The 19,952-nt window shown below is 47.3% G+C and overlaps 10 protein-coding genes across 10 annotated transcripts; 6 read left to right on the plus strand and 4 right to left on the minus strand.

Annotated features, from left to right (window-relative positions):
• The first annotated feature begins 12 nt into the window (after positions 1–12).
• BGW36DRAFT_450346 (WD40-repeat-containing domain protein) lies at positions 13–3,412 on the plus strand. Its single transcript, XM_046221800.1, has 2 exons — positions 13–1,237; positions 1,288–3,412. Exons 1-2 carry the CDS (start codon positions 244–246, stop codon positions 2,931–2,933), a joined length of 2,640 nt encoding a protein of 879 aa, XP_046072392.1. The 5' UTR covers positions 13–243; the 3' UTR covers positions 2,934–3,412.
• Positions 3,413–3,662: 250 nt separating this feature from the next.
• On the minus strand, positions 3,663–6,246 carry BGW36DRAFT_295945 (putative small nucleolar ribonucleoprotein complex component; the record flags this gene model as incomplete). Its single annotated transcript, XM_046211222.1, has 2 exons — positions 3,663–5,643; positions 5,696–6,246. 2 exons carry the CDS (start codon positions 6,244–6,246, stop codon positions 3,663–3,665), a joined length of 2,532 nt encoding a protein of 843 aa, XP_046072393.1.
• Positions 6,247–7,218: 972 nt separating this feature from the next.
• BGW36DRAFT_172693 (uncharacterized protein) lies at positions 7,219–7,611 on the minus strand. The gene has a single exon (XM_046209663.1). It carries the CDS (start codon positions 7,572–7,574, stop codon positions 7,362–7,364), a length of 213 nt encoding a protein of 70 aa, XP_046072394.1. The 5' UTR covers positions 7,575–7,611; the 3' UTR covers positions 7,219–7,361.
• Positions 7,612–8,596: 985 nt separating this feature from the next.
• Positions 8,597–11,010, plus strand: BGW36DRAFT_427648 (Bromodomain-containing protein; the record flags this gene model as incomplete). Its single annotated transcript, XM_046220441.1, has 2 exons — positions 8,597–8,697; positions 8,796–11,010. The coding sequence occupies 2 exons, from the start codon at positions 8,597–8,599 to the stop codon at positions 11,008–11,010; spliced, it is 2,316 nt and encodes a 771-aa protein (XP_046072395.1).
• A 642-nt stretch (positions 11,011–11,652) lies between these two features.
• On the plus strand, positions 11,653–12,967 carry BGW36DRAFT_295436 (uncharacterized protein; the record flags this gene model as incomplete). Its single annotated transcript, XM_046211185.1, has 4 exons — positions 11,653–11,796; positions 11,864–11,962; positions 12,030–12,592; positions 12,661–12,967. 4 exons carry the CDS (start codon positions 11,653–11,655, stop codon positions 12,965–12,967), a joined length of 1,113 nt encoding a protein of 370 aa, XP_046072396.1.
• A 350-nt stretch (positions 12,968–13,317) lies between these two features.
• Positions 13,318–13,638, plus strand: BGW36DRAFT_427650 (diphthamide biosynthesis protein 3; the record flags this gene model as incomplete). The annotated part of the gene is made up of 2 exons (XM_046220442.1): positions 13,318–13,515; positions 13,576–13,638. The coding sequence occupies 2 exons, from the start codon at positions 13,318–13,320 to the stop codon at positions 13,636–13,638; spliced, it is 261 nt and encodes an 86-aa protein (XP_046072397.1).
• A 502-nt stretch (positions 13,639–14,140) lies between these two features.
• On the minus strand, positions 14,141–14,877 carry BGW36DRAFT_359478 (uncharacterized protein; the record flags this gene model as incomplete). The annotated part of the gene is made up of 2 exons (XM_046214076.1): positions 14,141–14,410; positions 14,494–14,877. The coding sequence occupies 2 exons, from the start codon at positions 14,875–14,877 to the stop codon at positions 14,141–14,143; spliced, it is 654 nt and encodes a 217-aa protein (XP_046072398.1).
• A 221-nt stretch (positions 14,878–15,098) lies between these two features.
• BGW36DRAFT_379260 (AKAP7 2'5' RNA ligase-like domain-containing protein) lies at positions 15,099–16,894 on the plus strand. The gene has a single exon (XM_046216187.1). The coding sequence runs from the start codon at positions 15,229–15,231 to the stop codon at positions 16,531–16,533; it is 1,305 nt and encodes a 434-aa protein (XP_046072399.1). The 5' UTR covers positions 15,099–15,228; the 3' UTR covers positions 16,534–16,894.
• Positions 16,895–17,409: 515 nt separating this feature from the next.
• On the plus strand, positions 17,410–18,141 carry BGW36DRAFT_296614 (uncharacterized protein; the record flags this gene model as incomplete). The annotated part of the gene is made up of 1 exon (XM_046211286.1): positions 17,410–18,141. A coding segment is annotated over one exon (732 nt), but the record flags the coding sequence as incomplete, so codon positions are not given.
• A 420-nt stretch (positions 18,142–18,561) lies between these two features.
• On the minus strand, positions 18,562–19,877 carry BGW36DRAFT_427653 (catalytic protein; the record flags this gene model as incomplete). Its single annotated transcript, XM_046220443.1, has 4 exons — positions 18,562–19,116; positions 19,174–19,265; positions 19,312–19,422; positions 19,469–19,877. The coding sequence occupies 4 exons, from the start codon at positions 19,875–19,877 to the stop codon at positions 18,562–18,564; spliced, it is 1,167 nt and encodes a 388-aa protein (XP_046072401.1).
• Positions 19,878–19,952: the final 75 nt, after the last annotated feature.

A 19,952-nucleotide genomic window follows, 5' to 3' on the forward strand; every position in this document is an offset into this window, starting at 1 on the left:
CCAGTGTTGATAGAATCGTCTGCGCCCCACACTGCAACGGGGAAAGAGCGCACCAGGCAATCACGTGCGGGCTGCGCTCCTTCCCAATTCGGCATGTCGCTCTCACCTGCCCTCATGGTGAACTGACGCACCAGGAGCTTTGCCGAGCAACTCTCCAGATATTCTCAAACTCCCCTCCATTTTTTCTTGACGGGGTCCTTCTCCTACTCATGGTCAATTCGACTTGTGGCTGCAAAAGCAGCAATGGAAATCGCTCCTTATTCCCCTTCGAAGAAGTCTTGTCCTTCGACAAGCAGAGTCTTTCATTTCTCTAAATACTCACAAGCTACAACATTACTGCTTGATAACACCATAACAACCGCTCCTTGTTCATCGCACATAAAGCGAGATAGTAAGCATCGTTCCTCGACTTTTCCCTTGGGTGAAAACCTCCAGTCCTTCGTTACCCTACAGAACCAGGCAGCTACAAAGTCAACATCTGCATCCAAGCAAACACCTATTGGTGTCAATGTCCAATTACTTCTGACTCCCGCGCGTGAAAGGATACAGGGGGTGAAACGTCGATCAGCCGCAGCATACCTCCCAGCACGCCGCTCTCACTCTAAGTCTCGAAATAGAGACCGATTCATACCATGGCGATCAGACCCCAACGCCTCTATTACTCAGCATCATATACGAAAACTTCCGAAAGATTTAAAGGCCAATGAAAAGCTCGTCCGTCACCAAGAGTATAGCGATGATCCTTTTGGTCGCCGTGGATCCTGGGGGATACTACCACCTTATCAGCCAAACTTCTCGCAGGCTCCGCACATGTCTCCACACCTTGTAGATGATCAGGCAGTACCGAGTTTATATCCTCTTCAAAGACGACAAGTCACGCCTCGTCAAGTGAGCATAGGGGGCATTTGGAATGTCGGTGGGCCTTCGATTGCAATAGGAGGTCCATGGCTGGGATCGACTGATTGTCAAAAAGGCTTCCCTGGACAAAAGTCAACTACTCCAATTCATATTGCCCGATATTCATACGAAAATTACCTTTCTTCAGAAGAAGAAATGGAAATGAATCAATCAAGACTCGCTAAAGCCTTTGACGTTGACCTGACACATCGACAACTTATCATTTGCAAGCCCATCACGCCAACGAACATTAGCATATGTCCTTCTTCTCCGCAATATGAAAGGTTCTGCCCTCTAGCATGGAAAGACTGCATGTGGAAACGAGGCGAGCTTCTACCGTGTAATTCATTTCATGCCATATAACAAAGCGACGCTGCTAATAAAAAGTAGGTTATAATGCCCATCGATGTCAACCAAAAAAACCATATCGTGCTGTGCCCTTTTGTTTTCTGCCCACACCCTATATAAAAGACGACTTTTACTGCTCGGTGCTAGCCTACTGTCGCACTTCTGGACTATTAGCATATGCTATGATGGATGTTGTCTATTTATGGTCAACATCAACTTGCGGAAGGATGGCAGCGTATGCCGTAGGGCATCCTAATGAAGACTACGTCACAGGTTTGGCATTCTCATCATCAGCGGGTCAACGAAGTATTTTAGCAGTTGCAACACGATGTGGCTATCTATACCTGTGGAGTACCCACAGGCCCCAACCACGGCGTATATGGCAGTATCCCGTCCCAATAAGTTGCGTGGCGTTCAAACAAACAACAACTCGACGTCTTTCTACAATCTTCTCGGGGGTTGAAGCTTTTGTTGAAGACTTGGCTGTTGGTGACCAGATTGGTACTGTTTGGTATTACTGTGTCGAATCCTCCGATTCTAGCTCCCTTTCGAAGGTTACGCTTCTGGCCAGGATTGAGGCGCATCATGGGTGTATCTGTGGCATATCTTGGTCCCCAGATGGAAAATATCTCGCTACAAGTGGTGATGACGATGTATGTCTACTCTTCGATCTGAAACGTATCCTTGGCGAAAAACACTCCTTAAGCTTACCGCGACCACCTTTGATCGCGAGCCAACTCCTTCCTAGCCAAGACTCCCAAACTGGCTTACATTCGTCGATCCATGCTCGATTTCTTCGTATTCTTAGAAGACTATCCCAACTGGAAACTGGGTCTTCGATTTCTGGTTCCTCAGCGTCATCCAGCCTCTTATCTGATTTATCATCTTTTTCTGAAGTCTTGGAACCACTGAGAGCTTTGCTTAGCATCGGCCAAGATCAGCGCGTGAGTAATCCAGAAACCGATGGGGCTCGGCGCCGTTCAGTTACATTATCAGGCAGCCTTCAAAGAACCGTGAGAGCTTCAGAGTCTCGAGAACCCTCTTCTATATCGTCAGACGGGCACTCAGACTCACAGATTCCAACTACGGCTTTCATACCTTATGACAGCCAGGTGCATCAATTCGTTCATTACTCTGCCGTCAAAGCCATCGCCTTTGCGCCGTGGCAGCCAACTCTTCTAGCTACTGGAGGTGGCATGAGTGACCGCACTGTCCATTTCTACCATACACCATCCGGCAGCTGCTTAGCCAAAATCTATATGTGGGCGCAAGTGACAGGGCTTGTGTGGAGCACCACTCGACGGGAAATCGCAGTAATCCTCGGATTCCCTGAGCCCGAGCATCCATTCCGTGTCGCTGTATTTGCATGGCCCAGTTGTGAGCAAATTGCGGCCATACCCTGGAATATAGATGCTGAAGGTCAGGTCTACCCTGAGAATTCTGTATCGGAGAGGGCACTATCCGCAATAAGCATTCCAAACTTCAAGAATCCACCCTTCGATAGGTATAATGCCCCAACTCACCCCGAAGATGAGTGTATTGCCGTAGCTTCAAGTGACAACATCAGGTTCTATCGAATCTGGAGAAAGCCGCACAAGCATTTTACTGGGTCTACCGGTGTATTGCACAGTACAATTCTAGAGTCACTTGATGGCATTGAGAATCCAGGGAATGAAGTTATCCGATAGCCTTGTCTCGATTTGTTGGGTGTGTAGCCAAAAGGTTTCGCTTCTATTCTTATGGGTTGGTACTATCACAAGTCTACAGCGCTATTAGTATATTAGGCGTGACCAATGTCAAAGGGTCTTAAAATGCACATTATTTTTATGGCTTGTCCAAGCTTTATCGAAGTCACCGAAGAAATCACTAGATCTATGATAAGATTACATATTCAAAGCAATCAAATATCGAAAGCCCCAGTACCGGACTACTAACTTACCTACAAATAATATCTTCTAGCCATGATTCCAGTCTATAACCCCTAATTACCTTAAATGAAGTTGACCAGAATGATAGTGCGGTGCAGCTAATCTCTAATCTTTTCAAATGTTGATAATATGCTCGCATCATATATACATATGCAATGAATGGCCCGACGCCTCTGGAATTCCCAAAACAAACCAAAGAGTACAAAACCAGCGAAGACAATTTTAGAAATTCGGAGCAGTAAATAAAGAAGCTTTTTAAAGTAAGAGGGAATGGAATCCGGGAAGGGAAGACAGGCAATTGTGCTTGTTTGGCATCTGTGTTAAAGGTTCACCGTGTAGCTGAGCTCATCTTGGGAGGGTAGGGTTATGAAACGAGAAAAACAAGACTATGTGCATACATACACAATGATATCTCTTTTAATCATTTTTGGCCGATGACATGGAAGGAAAGTTTATGAAATAAAACAACGAAGAGAAGATGACACATGCTTATGAGCGACCACCCTTCTTACCCTTGCCGCTCAATTTGGCCTTTTTCGGAGGCGGTGCAGGAACAGCTTCGACGTCGGATACATCCTCTTCAGAATCAGCGATGAAGTCACCCATATCGCTACCTGCGTCAGAGTCATCATCATCATCATCCTCGTCGTCGTCGTCATCCTCATCTTCATTTTCTTCAAGAGACTCCTCGGCGTCTGACTCTTCGGCTTCAATGTCGATTAAATCTCCGTCTTCGTCCGCATCTTCGTCGCTGCCTTCTTCTTCCTCGTCGGATTCGACGCCGAGTCCAAATCCGTTAGGAATGTCATCGAGGTCATCAGCTTCTTCCGTGTCGGTCGCTTTGAGGCGTGGCGTGTTGGATGCGGCCTTGCGTTTGCGGCGTCGCTCAGCTTCGCTGGTATCAGTAGCAGTGCCGGCGTAGTGAGTGACTCTTTCCAGTATTTCCTCATCGTCACCCTCCCTGTGTGTTCGGTCTTCACTCATGGATTGTCTCAACTTGACCTGAGCGTCCAACATGTCCAATTTACCTTTGAGGAGAAGTAACGAAGGGAGGGTACGAGAGCGTTGGTCCATAACCTTGTATAAAGATGTCATCCTTCGTAGGATGTCGGTGTTTCCGGCGATGGCTCCTCCGTGAGTGATGCACGTGAATTGTACCCAGACAAGAAGATGTCCATATCGACCGGGCCGGGCTGCCATGCGTTCGGCGACCTTCTGGAGTAAAATGCCCGCGAGGGTCGAGTCCAGTCGCTGGATGGTCGCGCGAACGATGTTCAAATCTCTAGCATGGAAACAAGACTCTAACATATCAATGTCGTTTGTTTTGAGCGCCTGCGAAAGAACGGTTGATAGAGATACACCCGACGGTATTTGATAGACTGTCTTGTCTGACGCTCCAGGGATCAAAGCCCTGCCACCAGAATTATCATGTAACTCAGCCTCGACATCAATAGCGGAGCTCCGTTGCACTAATTCTCCAAAGGTGGGTTCTCCGCCAGCTTCGTCGTTTTCTTCAACCCCAGAGTCGGCAGCCTCTTGCATTTCGACATCCTCGTTATCCTTAAAACCATTAGCCAATGCGTCGCTTTTCCTTGTCGGCCGGTTTTCTATCTCATCGTCCTCCGAGATATCCTCTTCTAATATCGATTCAGCATCACTCTCATATGTGCCATTCATTTCGACTTCATCTGTGAATGCGCCGGATTCGATAGCAGCACCGTTCTCGTTAACGTGCGATTTACTTGCATTTCGTGTTTCCTGCACAGCGGCAGAGCGGAGGACCGAAGGAGATTTACGGGCCGCTATTTCGTTAACCCCCGAAAAGGCAAGCTCCTCTGTATCTTGGGCTTTCCATTTCACACGCTCAAACACAACGTTAACCCCCCCCTCAGCCCACGCGATGAACAGCTCTGACCCTTGGAAATCAGCCTGCACAACAGACAACCCTTTTCTGGATTCGGGATGAACAATTTTCACCACCGCGTCGGCTTTGCGGGTCATTTGTTTCGCCCTCGCCTTCAGGCTTGCAGGTTTCGTACCACCCTGGCTACCAGACTGTAGAAAGGGTCTGTTGAAAAATTCGATAGTTCCATCATTTATCAACACAGCGAGAACCTGTTTAGATAGTACATCACCATCTTCCTTTAATGAGGAGGCAGCAGAGTATAGAGATAAAGACGACACCTCCTTCTCCGCGACTAGACTGTGAGCTATTCCCTTCGTCTTTGGATCAAAAACAGTGATGTAGCGCGCACTATCGGCGGCGAGGAAATTACCATCCTTGGAGTTTTTAGTCGATGAAAGGAGTGTGTGGATTGGGTTGGCCATTGCAGGGAACGTCATTGGTTGTGTGTCTAACTTTTCGACATCCAGGATAGTGGGGGTCTGAGTTGCGCAAATGATCGATGTGTCGGAGAGGGTTGGTCTCGCAAGTGCTGAAATGGTAGACGACGTCGGTATATTGATCGTTCTGGATGACAAGTCAGAAATGTATCGTTCCAAGGAGCGAATTGTTAACGTACCTAATGCTTTGGCAGGTACGAAGATCCCACTGAACAAGTCTATTATCCTCCCCAATACTCCACCCCTCTCCCGTCGAATTTCCAGCCGTAAACTTGAAGTCTCGAATTCCTCCACTATGCACGCCGCTCAAGGAACCAAGCACTTTGCCCTCCTCTGGAGAAAAAATGCGAATGTCGGACGAACTTGTGCCAAATGCAATCACAGCATCACCAACAGCACCGTGGACATTTGAGTTTCTCTTTCGTTTTTTCTTCGGGCCATTCTGTTCCCGCTGGCCATTGAAGTAACCCCAATCCAAAGATGTAATAGATTCCCGAGGAGCTACTGCATGTTCGCACTGCAGGGTGCCAGTGTGGATGTCATGAACACGAAGATGTTGCGAGTCGAGTCCATGGATGACCGAGGCGAAAAGGGCTAATTGGTATTCGGATGGCGAAAAAGCAGACCGGAGAATAGACGATTTGCTGGCAGTCATGGTGGCAGCGTCCGCAGCAGGCGCGGCTGCGGAGGAAGTTTTTGACGCCGGTGGGCGAGAAGATTTCTTGCCCATTATTGCTACTCGAATTCCCGTGCCAACAAAGCTCTCCTTGACCGAAGGAAAGTGAAGAGTCTGGGAAAGTACAATGATTCGAGCAGCGAGCAAGAGCTTGGAATGGGATTCACTGTCTGAGAGTTGTTCGGCGATAACGTGAGGAAAAAAAGTTCTTAGATGTGTATAGCCGCTTATCCCGTTTTGGCCTAGTCTGGAGTACTCGGCATCTGAAGCAATCGAGTTACGCTAGTCCTGTTCCGGGAAGGGCTCCTTTTAATCAAATCGCTGGCAACGAGCATGATCAGACAATTTGCACGTTTTCATGACACAAAGCGGCAGCCTTGGATGAATGGGAGGAAGGACTTGTCACACGGATATGTTTTTTTGACGGTAATGGGTGGTTTGGATAGTCATGGCTATTTTTAACTCTTTGTCTGATATCGGGTTGTTAGTATTCAATGCTGTTAAAATATATATCTCTTCATGCAGTGCTTCGAATCACAAACTTCGACTTAGTCGACTCAACATTGAATCAAATACATTAAATAATCAGCCTAGACACACGCGATCCAATTGACAACACCAATTGACCTATCAGGTATCAAGTAGCTCGTCGATATTCAACAAGCGTTGCCTGAGAATGTACTCACGTGACATCTCCATCATCATAATCGTAAATCGGATTCCGTCTGCCTGTACTATGTAGGTTAGTTTCACAATAGCAACGTGCATATTTAACTAGCCAAAAGAATATTATGACGATCTGGTCCCAACGGCTGTAAGTGGATGGAGTGATGTAGAATCTCAACATGACAGCAGGCACCGTGTTCTCTTGATAATAGGTCATCCAACCGAGCCACCTCTTATGTCATTCCTCAAACACCAAGTTATCACTATTCATGAATAAATACAATGTAGTTGCCTATGCTCGCAGTCTACGCGTAACGATTCGTTACCAGCAACCTGGTCGTTTGGTGGACGTATGGTCTGACACACGTGATTGGCAGAGAGCTCACGCCAGACCCGACCCACTGGCTGGCCGGTGAGATGGCGACACAGGCTGTATCAGCACTAAGTCACACACACTCATTACAGCCTAGACTAGAAGCTGCAAGGAGAGAGGGCCCAGGGCTTTACCCTGATTGATTGCAAAAAAAGAAACATATCAACGAATTATGAATAATTACATGATATGTCTTGTAGAGAGATGGGCTCCACCGGCACAGGCAGGTAGAGAGGAGAAAGGAGGCAAAATGAAGATGAAAAGTCTTCAAATTCTCCAAAATTAAAAAATTTGCAGCAAGCAAACAAGACACGAAAACGCAGATGGTGGCTGAGCCGACCATTCATGGCGCACACGACCAGCGAAAAAAAGTGGTTTTGTGTCCCGGAGCTGGCGGATTATTGTGTGCGGCGCTGAAATGCTGCAATTCTGAGAAGCCCAAGGTTGGTTGGCTTCCGGCGCTCGGTATCCGCTTTCGGCAGGGAGAAGCCAATCAGGCTGCGCGCGCAAAGCACTGCAGCGGGCGACAGCCAATCAGCCGGCGGTGGCGGGGCTGGGCCGGGTTAATCGGGGCTAGTGGACGCAACGGGGCTAGTGGCAGCCGGCGGGCGAGCCTGATACGGGTTCGTACTTAAGCATTCTGCCACCCCTCCGATTCTCCCAGTTGTTCTCTTCGTCCTCGGAGTCAGCCTGTCAGCCTGTCACAGGTCACCTGCCTGCGCCCTTGTGTTGCCTGCCCCTTTCCCCACCAGGTCCTTCCTCCTGCCTCTGCCTGCCTTCCTGCGCTCCCAGGCCCTAGGCTCCTTCTGCGAAAGTTATTTCGAAACGCGTCCCGGCGCGACACGCTCCTGCCGCGGTGCCTTATTAGCCGCTGTTCTTCCGCCCAGCTCGTCGCCGTCCTTCACTCCTCCCCTCTCCCTCTCTCTCGCTCTTCTGCTCACCTCTGTCGCCACGTCACCTGACCTCCCCCCAAGAGCTGAACGCCCAGGGTCACCTGACCATCCATCCATCCATTTCTCGCTCTCCCCGCCCCGAGGCCCGCCACTCTTTCCGCTCCCGTTTGCCTCCGCCCTTGCCTCCCACGTGACTTGTTCGCTCTTGGCAATATAAAAGTGACCCGCCTCCTGCCTGTCGCAATCGCATACCAATTGACTCTTCTGTGCTTGCGCCTTACTTCACTCTTGTCGCGTAGTCATTGAGGAATCGATCCTCTTGTGCCAACCGTTCGCCGACCTCTGACTACGCGCCCAACGTTGCGCTGCGCTGTCTACCTCGCTGTCATCGCATCGTCCTGCGCTATTTGTCACTCACTGATTTGCACACTCTTGCATCGTGGTCCGCGGCGGGCCCAGCCTGAGTTCCAACATGGCAACTCCTCCGCCTGAAGGGGCCACTGCTCTCAAAGAAGAGAAGCCTCAAGCGCCTCCGCAACTCAACGACGTTACACCTGCTTCATCGCTCAACAGGTATGTCATTTATCTCTCATTCTTTCCCTGCTCGGACGTTGTCTTGCGCGCTTGTTAGGGAGTCACGGTTCAATTAAACTGTGCTGACCATTGCCAAGGTCTCCTGATTCTCTGCTAAACGGCGATACCCGTTCTGAAGAAAAGAGTGTATCAGCTGCGCTAAACAAAGCTGCATTCAGTACAAACAACGATGTCGTCCCGTCTACGAATGGAGAAACACCACCTATCGCCAATGGAACAGAAGGAATTCCCGCGCCTGATTCGAACACTGCGAGCTCCATAGAAGCAAAGCTTGAAATCAAGCCTCAAGAAATAGCGCTATCGCCTCCAAAAGATCTTGGAGGAAATGTTGAGAACACAGTATCTGAACCTGCCGCCAATATCTCAAATTCTCCCAAGGAAATTGCGCAACAAAGCCAGTCCGATGCTGAAACTACTCTTCCCCACCATGCCGCTTCTGCTAACGAGTCAACACCACCACAAGTGGATTTTGTCGACCAACCCATGACCGACGCTCCCCTGTCACCAGCAAAAGTATCGCGCGAACGCGAGGTAGACCCTGAAGAAGAGCCTGCCGCGAAGCGCGCGAAAGTGAATGGAGGTGCCCCGGCCGAGCTCGATACCAAAGCGACAGATGCGTCTGCTCCGCCAGAGGCAGTCCAACCGACGCCATCAGATGCTGTGGGAATAACACCTCTTCAACACAAATTCCTGATAAAGGCTCTCACTAACCTTAAGAGATCGAATGACTCGCGCTTTTATCGAGAGCCCGTTGACCCTATCAAGTTGAACATACCAAACTACTTCACAGTCGTCACTGAGCCAATGGATCTATCAAAAATCGACGAGAAGCTAAAGAAGAATGAATACACCTCCGTTTCAGAAATCGTCTCGGATGTGGAATTGATGACCCACAATGCGGTAAAATTCAATGGTCCAGATCATGTGGTGTCCCTTGAAGGCGTAAAGTTGAAGCATACGTTTCAGAAGCAGCTTGAAAAGCTTCCCAAACCTGATGAGGTCGAAGAGAAAAAACCAAAGAAGCTGCCTCCCCCCAAAGAACACCCGCGTCGTGAACCTCGCCTCAGTACTCAAGCTGCCCCGAAGCAGAACAACGCCGCTTCTCCAACATTTGCATTGAACCCGGAGGGATTGCCGATCATCCGTCGCGACTCTACGAACGCGGACGGGCGTCCAAAACGTGCTATCCAACCGCCTAAACGCGATTTACCCTACTCTACTAAGCCCAAGAAAAAGAAATTTCAATGGGAACTAAAATTCTGTCAAGAGCTGTTAGATGAGTTGCACAAGCCCAAATACTGGACTATCGCAAACCCATTCTACTATCCAGTGGACCCTGTTGCATTGAATATTCCGACTTATCACAGCGTGATCAAGAAGCCAATGGACCTCTCGACTGTACAAACTAAGTTGAAGGCTGGCCAGTATGAAAACGCCAAAGAAATGGAAGCCGACGTGCGGCTGATGTTGAAGAACTGCTTCAAGTTCAATATTCCCGGCGATCCGATCTACGTAGCCGGACAGAATCTTGAAGAAATATTCAATGCTAAATGGGCCAATAAAAGTCATTGGCTTGAAGAACACGATCCAGACAACCACACCCAGAGCGCCTCGTCTGATGAAGATAGCGAGGAGGAAGAGAGTGAAGAGGACGCCGACCAAGAGAAGCTTCAAGCTTTGCAAAGACAGATTGCCGAAATGTCTAAGCAAGTTGAGGCAATAACCAGGAAAAAGAAGACACCCCCAGCATCAAAAAAGGCCGGGAAGCCCAAGTCGGGTAAGAAGGAATCTAAGAAGGGTTCTAAGAGCGACAAGAAAGCCAAGGGCAGCAAGTCGGATAAACGGAACGTGACATACCATGAGAAGCAAGTCATCTCCAATGGAATAAGCTTATTACCGGATAAAAAAATGCAAGAGGCTCTGCGGATCATCCAGAATAATGTTCCATCTTTGAAAGGAACGCAGGAAACTGAAATTGAGCTTGATATCGACGAACTGCCCAATGAGGTTCTTGTGATGCTGTTGAAATTTGTGAAGAAAAATGCACCACAGGCGGTTGTTGATGACTACGAAGACGTTTCTGCACCGGTTTCGGCGAGTGTTCAATCAAAGCCCAAGAAGAACAAGCCTATGAGCAAATTCGAACAAGAGGCTCAGATCAATATGCTGGAGGGCAGCCTGTCTCGGTTCCAAGGAGGCGCTTCGACTGAGTTTGCAGAGCCAATGCATTCTGCTGAGCCCGACAGCACCGATGAATCCGACGATGATTCGGAGGAAAGTGAAGAGGAGTAAATGCCGCTTCGCTTATTCTTAACCTTTTATACAACCTTTTAATGTTCTGGCGCTCCTCATGTCGTGTGAGGATGCCCTGATTTTCGTGCCTTTATTATGGCTGCATTATCTAACCCTGTACATAATTGTATTCCATCTTGTTCCCCTTGTTTTTCCCCTGGGCGTTTTCAAAACTGCTACTTAACGCCATGACTTGATGAGAATACTGCTAGCTTGGATTTCTTTGCCTGGGCCTCCACATTTTTCATCTCTCTGCTTTGCAAGCGCTTTGCTCCCTTCTTTACTGGATAGCCAGGCTATTGCTTCATCCCTACCATTCTAAGAGGATGCCAGGTTGTTGGCTGGACTCTCTAGCAAAGGTGTGTGTGCTGGGGACATGTTACTCCGCACTGCGATCTGTACGAATACGATTCTAAAAATCAGAAAACATCTTTAAACCAAAAAGCTGTAGTCGCGGTTTTCATATTTGTTAGTAATTATGATCATTATTATTAACTAGCAGTACACTGGATAACTTAAGCTTGAAGAAGCGAATAGACCTCAGATGGTGGGGATTGACTAGTGCCGTTCTTTAATTAGCTTTATCCGTTGTTTATACTCACTGCCCCTTCGATGCCTCTTCAACCTTGGAGTCGACACAGTATGATCCCACTATGTGATCCCTCCGTCCTGGATAACAATCCACAGTTCAAAAGACTTTATCAGCATTTGACCAAGGACATTCTCAATCCTAATGGCACCACCCGTGCAGACCAAATCGATCCTGCTCGCAAAGCAGTTGCTGAGGTTTGACTAACCCGAAGTGCCCCGCGAGTCGTGCATTGGAATTGTTGATCAATGGATGTCTATTTAGGAGCTGAGAGGGCTGCAAGTTAGTGCCGCGAAGAAGGAAATAATCAGAAACGCGACGAAGCGGGCGATATTGGATTCTCGGAATGCTTTGCCAAAGGATGTGCGTGCCAATGTGCTGTTTCTTTAGGGTCAATATTGTACCTGAAACTGACGAGTTGATTATGTAGCTACAAGAAAACCACATGGTAATATCGTTGTTTCTCGATGACTCCACGACAAACATTGAAGCCGACAAAGATAATATACTTGGAGACGATGCAACCGCCCTCCTTAAGCGCAACGTTGAGAGCTTCTACAGCAACATCCATATGTATGCACCGTATATATCGCGAACGATCACGTCAGACATCGACGATCTACGTTCCATCGCGAACTTATTGAAGCCCACCGCAACAACCAGCGCACTCTCCGGACGGCCGTTGGCGAATCGGTCTCAACCTCGCAGTACTCGGACAGGAAAATTCGCTGCTAGGGAGAGCATCCAGCCACGACTTTCCTTGCAGATTACAGAAAGAATGCACAGACTGCGAGAGCTTCAAATATCAAAATTACCAGCTTCGAGAAGACAAATGGCTGTGACAGCTGCGAGTGTGCTAGCGGCTAGAGCAGCAGTGATCGAGCGCATGATTGTCCTCCTGGAACAAACAAAGCATGGTGTATTATGTAGAGCGATGAAAGCGCAGGCAGACCATTTGGCAACTGTTGCCGAGGGAATGAGTGGTAAAGCTGAGTACGTTACATACATACGATCCACTGTATCAATTGTCTAATTATGTTCTTTGCTTACAATCAAAAAAGGGTGATAAAGCTTGAGGCTCTCACAACCATCTACACGCCAAAAACGACAGCGGCTCTTGAGGATTACCGCGAACATTTGAGAAGAACGCGCTTGCGACTTGAGGAGAAACAGAGTATAGCTATTCAGACACTGGAGGAGTATGGGGAGGTTGGAACTGATCACAACAAGAGCGACGTGTTAAACAAACGCGTTGGCAAGGATAACAAAACAATGCCAGGCCCTATGGCTGATATAGCCCGCCGATATGGTGCTTTGGTGAAGGAAGTGGAGACGGTCAAGACGGAAATGAAGCGATTAGAGATATAGCGCTACTTTTGTGCAAGAACCTAACTCATATAGCACTCCAGCATTTGGTGCATTTTCACACGGATTTTACTTTACCACGCTGTTAAGTCATTGGATGCACGGCCGGTCACGTGCTATATACATGCTCTCCGCGGCGGTAAAAAAGTTTGGCCGAAGATTTGTTTCTAGTGGCAACAATTCCACTACTCGACCCAAGTCCTTATTCCGACAAGAAGAAGAATTTCAAGAAATTCAGTGTTGTTTAATTGCAATATATCAAAGAAATCCCCATTTTTATCATTTCCACAACTCCGGCCGGTTAAACTCCCGCCGTTCTTACGTTTCTATCGACCCCGCCTTCAGTCGCAACAATGGCCGACGACGAACAACTATCTATTTACGACGAAATTGAAATTGAAGATATGACCTATGATCCCAACCTTCAAATCTACCACTACCCGTGCCCCTGCGGCGACCGCTTTGAGATTCCTATCGATTCGCTGCGAGATGGCGAGGAAATTGCTGTTTGTCCGAGTTGCAGTTTGATGATTCGGGTCATATTCGATCTGGTGAGTTTTTCTTGTATGAACATGTTATGGCGTGGGTGTGCTAATGTTCTTGGTGTTTAGAATGATTTGGTTAAGGAAGAAAAGAACGAGGACGTTTCTGCTCAGGTTGAGGTCAAAGCGTGAACGACTCTGTGATGGTGCATCCTAGAAACCCTTTTGGGAGCTACGAGCTGTGATCAATGGGGACTACTGAGCCTGGAAGCTGGAAACTGGTTTACGAGCTGCCGTTCGCAATCACAGTGTGTGCATGCAGTTTGGAACAACGTGCAGTTGGACAAGCCACGCATGGCAACTGATGTACAACAGCTATCCGGGCCACCATATATAGGCAGGCCGTCGGTTTCGGGCCTACCACGGCTGTCGCATTGTTCTTTAAGAGAATTTCGGGGCCCGGTATTTTAATGCTGCTGTTACTATTGGCGAAGTTACGAGTTGGCTATAGCCAACTCTAAGTCTCGATTGATGATATCAATGACTTGCATCCAATGTATACGAACTTACGAATTACTTTATCTTCTGTACATATTTTGCATGAAGGCTTCGTTGTGATTCTCACTGCGAGAATGAATCACCAAAATATTCACTTTCTCTGCATACTAGTTGACCTTGTTGATGTTGTACATAGTTATTGCTCCGAGTAGATATCCTCCGGTAGCTCAAGAGTCAATTCATCATTCAGAAGATTGGTCAAATTAGAGCCATCCCGCAAATAGATCCATTGACCTTTGATAAAATCCCGAGTATCCTGCTTCTCGTGCATCTGATCACCCTGCACAACCCAGTCATAGCGCTTGGGCCCGGAGATAGGTGAACTGAGCCAAATTTGATGGTTGGGGGGCTGCTTGTTAAGGACGTATGTACCGACGCTAGGTACTATGACGTTGAGGACACCAGCCTATACCAGATCAATACATCAGTATATCACAAAGTTGAGGAAAACAATTAAAAATAATAATATCCGCCACCGGTGTGACATACACTATACTCAGCTTCCATATCCGAACCCTCCTCCTGAACCCTCTCCACTTCCGCCAGCAACACATTTAGATAATGCTCCGAGACCTCATGATAATCCCTGTCCGATAATGGCGTTGCTTCAGCCACATGGGTAGCACCGGCCGCAACAGCAGCGTTGCTCGATTCCGGGTTTGGAGCTTTCGGGTCTGACGATTCCGGCAACAGTCCTTTGCGTAGGGTAGGCGTTGTGTGGAGGAGGCTACGTCGCACGCTCTGCTGCTGAATGTTTTGTGATTGAGCCCATTGGGGTTCTTGTTGGAGAGTGGCAGCAGGCCGGATTATGCTGGCTGGAGCAACGCTGCGACGGATGGATGGAAGTAAAGCTCGTGAGGTGCGGGCGAGCATTGTGGATTGATGGCGCTTGCTGGAAAAAAATGAATGATATTGAAGGAATCAAAATATGGAGCTCTTAGATGTTTAATTCTAGAGGGCTTGTGGTTTGAGAGTGGACGGTGGGAGCAGCAAGCTAGGTGCGGAGAGGTCAAGCTATGATGCCATTAGTCGCCCGCAAGCCAAGTAAGGTTAGACAGCCCGCCCAATCACAGCCTCGGCTTAGCATGGTGATCGTCCGACGTCGTTTTGCATTGCATGATATTTGTTTTCTGATCTGTTGCGTCTGTTGATGCTTTGTAGAGTTTTTATCGGGCTGATATATGCAAAGAAGGTTTGCTGTATGGCGAAGGACACCAGCATCAAATGAAGGTGACCGTGTCTTTTGGGCCAACAACCATCATTGCATACTCGACCAGGCCTACATTCATATCAATAACATCATCACCCCGAGCTAGATACGCCACTATGTCTAGAAATTCCAATTCCCAAGGAGGCGGAAAGCGTTTGCAGACAAAGGAGAAACGACCTCCTTTGACACACTTTCTCTGCTTCCCTCTCGTCACCGAGCATTCTTTGCCTCTATTGGAGAGATCATTCGCCGATTTCAAAAATAATATTCCACTTAGACGAAAGACCTTGGCCAGTCATTCCATGAAACCACGCCCACCGCTCTTCCCGGACTCTGCAATCAGACCACTGGGAACCCTGCATTTGACGTTGGGCGTGATGAGCCTTCCAACGCCAGAACGTGTGAACGAGGCTGTGAGCTTTTTGCATTCGATTAGCCTCGAGGAGGTCCTTAGGGAGACAGAATCGGAGATCATTAATTCTCCTGCTCGAGGGGAGCAACAGAAGTCCTCTGGCGAAGTCATCCAGAGTACTGGTGATCTGGCACCGATTTCCGTTTCTTTAGAATCTCTACATGCTTTACCAAGAGCAAAAGCAGCAACCGTGCTTTACGCAAAACCCGTAGACCCGACATCTCGTCTATACCCCTTTGGAGTTAAGCTACGTCAGCGGTTTATTGATGCGGGTTTCATTCAACCTGATTACCTGAGAAGGAAGAACTCCAGGTCCTCTAACAAGAAAGAATCGGGGATTAACCAACCTATCCAACAACCAGGGGTGGAAAATGAATATACGCCGAACGAAACACCTAAACTGAGACCACTACTTTTACATGCCACGGTGGTTAATACGATATATGCTCGAGGCGGGGATTCCCATCCTAATGGAGGGCGAGATAGACGTAGAGCGGGCCCCTTAACGTTCGATGCCAGGGCAATTATTACCCACCACAACGATTATTACACCGATGAAACCTGTGCGGAAGAAAAGAAGCACGATTTTGACGACGATGATGACGCGCCCGACATGCTTGAGGAAGCTAGTAGTAGCAGTGAAAACAACGAGACCGGCTCTCTGTCCGCCGAAGAAGGAAGAGCTCATCCGTCTAAAATGGTCCAGGAGATAAACTCTCTGCAAGTCGATAACGACATGTCTGGTCCAAAGTACCCCTTCGTCTGGGCGCGGAATTTCCATATTGAAAAGCTTTGTATTTGTGAGATGGGTGCCAAGATGTTGGATGAGGATGGTGATCCATTAGCTGCAAGGCTGGGCCAGAAGTACAGTATCGTCGCTGAGAAGAGTCTGTTGATATCGAAATAGGGAAGAAGTGATGGTGTCTGATGGGATTGAATATATGCCAATAATAAGTTTACTCCTAACGGCCTTGATAGTAGAGTGCATGAAGCTATTATGGTCTATTGATTTTGTTCTCCGTCTTCTTAGAGTCCTTTATAAGACGAAAAACTCAAATGCAGATGTGCATGTTAATAAGTGTTGCGGGTTGTATTTACTAGAATATGGTGTGACACAATGCTTTGCTGTTTACGCATAAACTCTTCATGCAATCATGCCTCTAAGACCTATCAAATACCTTATGCATGCTGTGCCGAATCATATGTATAGGGATAGTCATATTGATCTGACCATGTGGATCCCTGATCCTCACAAGCCTCAATCGCACTCTTTCTTTCTCATAGTTTACATTCTCGTTGAATACCAGCAAAATAATAGAAATTATATTTAGATTAAGATGCACTCTCGCCTGTGAGAATAATCGGCCTTTTGTGGGGGTAAATTAAAATGAAAAAATCGCAATATTTGCTACGTCCAAATGCACCTTGCGTCGGCATGCCAACTCATCAATGCCTAATAAAGACACTATGCCTTTCCAGTCTAATAGGCTGCATTTTGGCGTAAGTCCTGATTTCATAAAAAACAGGATATTTCTGAAATAAAGCGGATGACTATTTATTGGCAATATCCTCCATCCTACTCCGATAAAGGGCAATGGGCAACAAACAAAAAAGTAGGCTTGCAGAGGAGAACCAAGAAATAAACTTCTTTTGTGGACTTCACACAGACTGATATATTGTCTTTGCCCATCATCTATTTGGCAATGTCTTCAGAGACGTCAGGTCTAAGCTATTTTGACTATGTGGCATACCTATACGGCAAGGGCATCAATAACTATTTAGATTCCTCAGTTCAGAAACGGTCTCTCTTAGTACAGCAAATTCCACGCAATCATTTAAGATACACAAAGCCCTTCTGGGGTCAAAGTCAAAAGCAATCTTAGCAGCATTTGAGCATCCGTGCGAGGAAGGAGAGAATGGTGTTTATAAATTTAAAGAGACGACGGAAGGCACTGTTACCCGGTTTATTGAGTGGGCATACAGAGGGGATTATCCTGACCCGGTTTACGAGGCCGGCTTCATAGAAAACTCTGAAGTTTCGACTAAAGAAAGCGCTGAAAAGGACAGCGTGATTTCCGACACCGATCTTGAATTGACTCGTGATGATCATCCGCTCTTAGCTCACGTTCAGCTATACATTTTTTGCGATATTTATGGAATCAAACAGCTCAAGGATCTTGTATTTTCGAAACTCACATCTCGCCTTGCTGATATCGGGAAGCCTGAGAGACTAGACGCCCAGCTTGCAATCATTGATGTCTTGCGTATTTTTTTTGCAAGTATTCATCCTGATAATGATCTGGCTGACTGGCTGGCGCATTACGCAGCATATTGTATGGATAAATTACTGTTACAGAATGATTTTATCGACCTACTCCAGCAGGCTCCCGTTCTTGGTTCACGGATGATGGACTATCTGCATCCAGCATCAACTCCCCCTTGGAACAGCCCACGTCCAAAAAATAGGTTTCCTTTGTCAGTACACGCGTTTTCCTTGGGTTTTAATACAGATTAAATTGCGCCAACTAACCTTGTGTCAGGTTGCAATGATATCGTTTGTCAACAATGCCTGTTGTTGAACATCATTCCCTTGCTAGATTACCCAGTGTCGTTGGCGCAGCTATCATTAGCATCTACAGTGATGGAAATTACTTTTTTCAGTAAATAAATCTGTCAGAAAATTTGAACATGAATTAACTGGACCTTAAATCAAATACTCAGTAACAAAGCTGGCAAAGTATACTAAGAGCAGAATTTATCAATATAAGACTTGCTTGCCTCGATCATTACAACATTCATTGTCTTTTGGAATTGTAACAGTGGATTCTATACTATTGAAAGATCGGTATTCAAAAATTTAGGCAAGTGATTGTTTATTATAGTTGGTCTAGTCAGCCATTGTGATTACACCAATCGGTTTAAAAAGGATGATAGCTCAGTCCTTGAGAGAAGCTATAACAAAGTCTGTAATTGCCTTCGTCGTTGCACTTGGAGGCCTACCTGCTGAAAAGTCCATCAAGGGTCCATCGTGGGCTTCATTGGCCATGTGTACCGTCACTTCTCCTTTACTATTTCTCTTCAGCATCTCGCCCAGCTGTTGTATGTGGTCACTGAAAACTTCCTCGTAGCCCCCGGTCAACAGAATACCATCGACAGCATCAAGGCCCACCCACCAGCTCTCTGAAACATCCAAAGCCATTCCCCAGCCATTCCCGGATGAAATCTCGTCCTGCCAGGGGGAGTTTTCCACAAGATAGACTCCCCATTCTTCCACAACCTTCCTGCTTAGAACATCGGCACTGAACCATCTCTGATAGGAGGGGGTATTGAAGTTGAAGGATGCCAGTGGAGATACAAGGAAGCATCCTTTTATTGGATCCGATAGGTCGATTACGCTATCTGTTGTGAGCTGAGAAGGGCGGAGACGATGTAGATGAGCGAGGAGGCATAGAGACAAATGACCCCCTGCAGAATCGCCTCCGAAGACAATCTATAAGGAGTTAAGCCAATTCTTGAATTGAAGGAGATCGTGCTGCCATCAACATACATCCGATGGTTTATACCCAAAAGCCAGGAGATGTTTAAGTGCAAAGATGCTCTGCATCATCTGCCTGGGATACGGATTGGCAGGAATCAGGTCTGAACGGTTAATATGTATCTCTATTTGAGGGAAATTCCGACGAACCGTATTTGAGAATACATACACTGAGCTCAATCCCAGCGCTGTTAGCCTTCTTCCTAACATACGACATCCAGTTCATATGTCCGTCAGAAAGTGGCATTACATATCCACCACCTACTGGAGGTCAGCAACGTTCCCACAAGAGACTGGTTTGACATACCGTGGAAAAAAAGGACGACCTTATTTGCTTTCTTTGGACCAAGCCACAGGAGACGAGTTGAATTGTCAGCAGTCAGAATATCCTCCGCATAGCTGGCCCCATGAGACAACACCCATGCATCATATGTCTCCATAGTGGATGGCAAAATGGCCTGCAGTTGTTGTGGGGGAGTGTTAGCCATCAGAGCGCCTGCAAATCCATTCCAGATGGAGGGCCCCAGAGGAAGCTTTTTTTGCCATGCACGTATCATGGCCCCTACAATGCGGAACGCCGCCCGTGGCAGGATAAAGAACGCGAGAGTAAATAGAAAGCGTAGTCTTGTGAGGGGTGATATGCTACGCATCATGCCTAAATCTTTCATAAAATATAGTCTGTAATCATCACGACTGGGGATAGGTAGAGCGCTCATCCCGGCTATTCCTCAACATTGTGCTCTTAGCTGCGCTATGGTCGAAGACTGATATACAACAGAATGATATACAAC

The sequence above is a fragment of the Talaromyces proteolyticus genome, assembly GCF_021365285.1.
Source record: "Talaromyces proteolyticus strain PMI_201 chromosome Unknown BGW36scaffold_6, whole genome shotgun sequence".
Taxonomy (NCBI): domain Eukaryota; kingdom Fungi; phylum Ascomycota; class Eurotiomycetes; order Eurotiales; family Trichocomaceae; genus Talaromyces; species Talaromyces proteolyticus.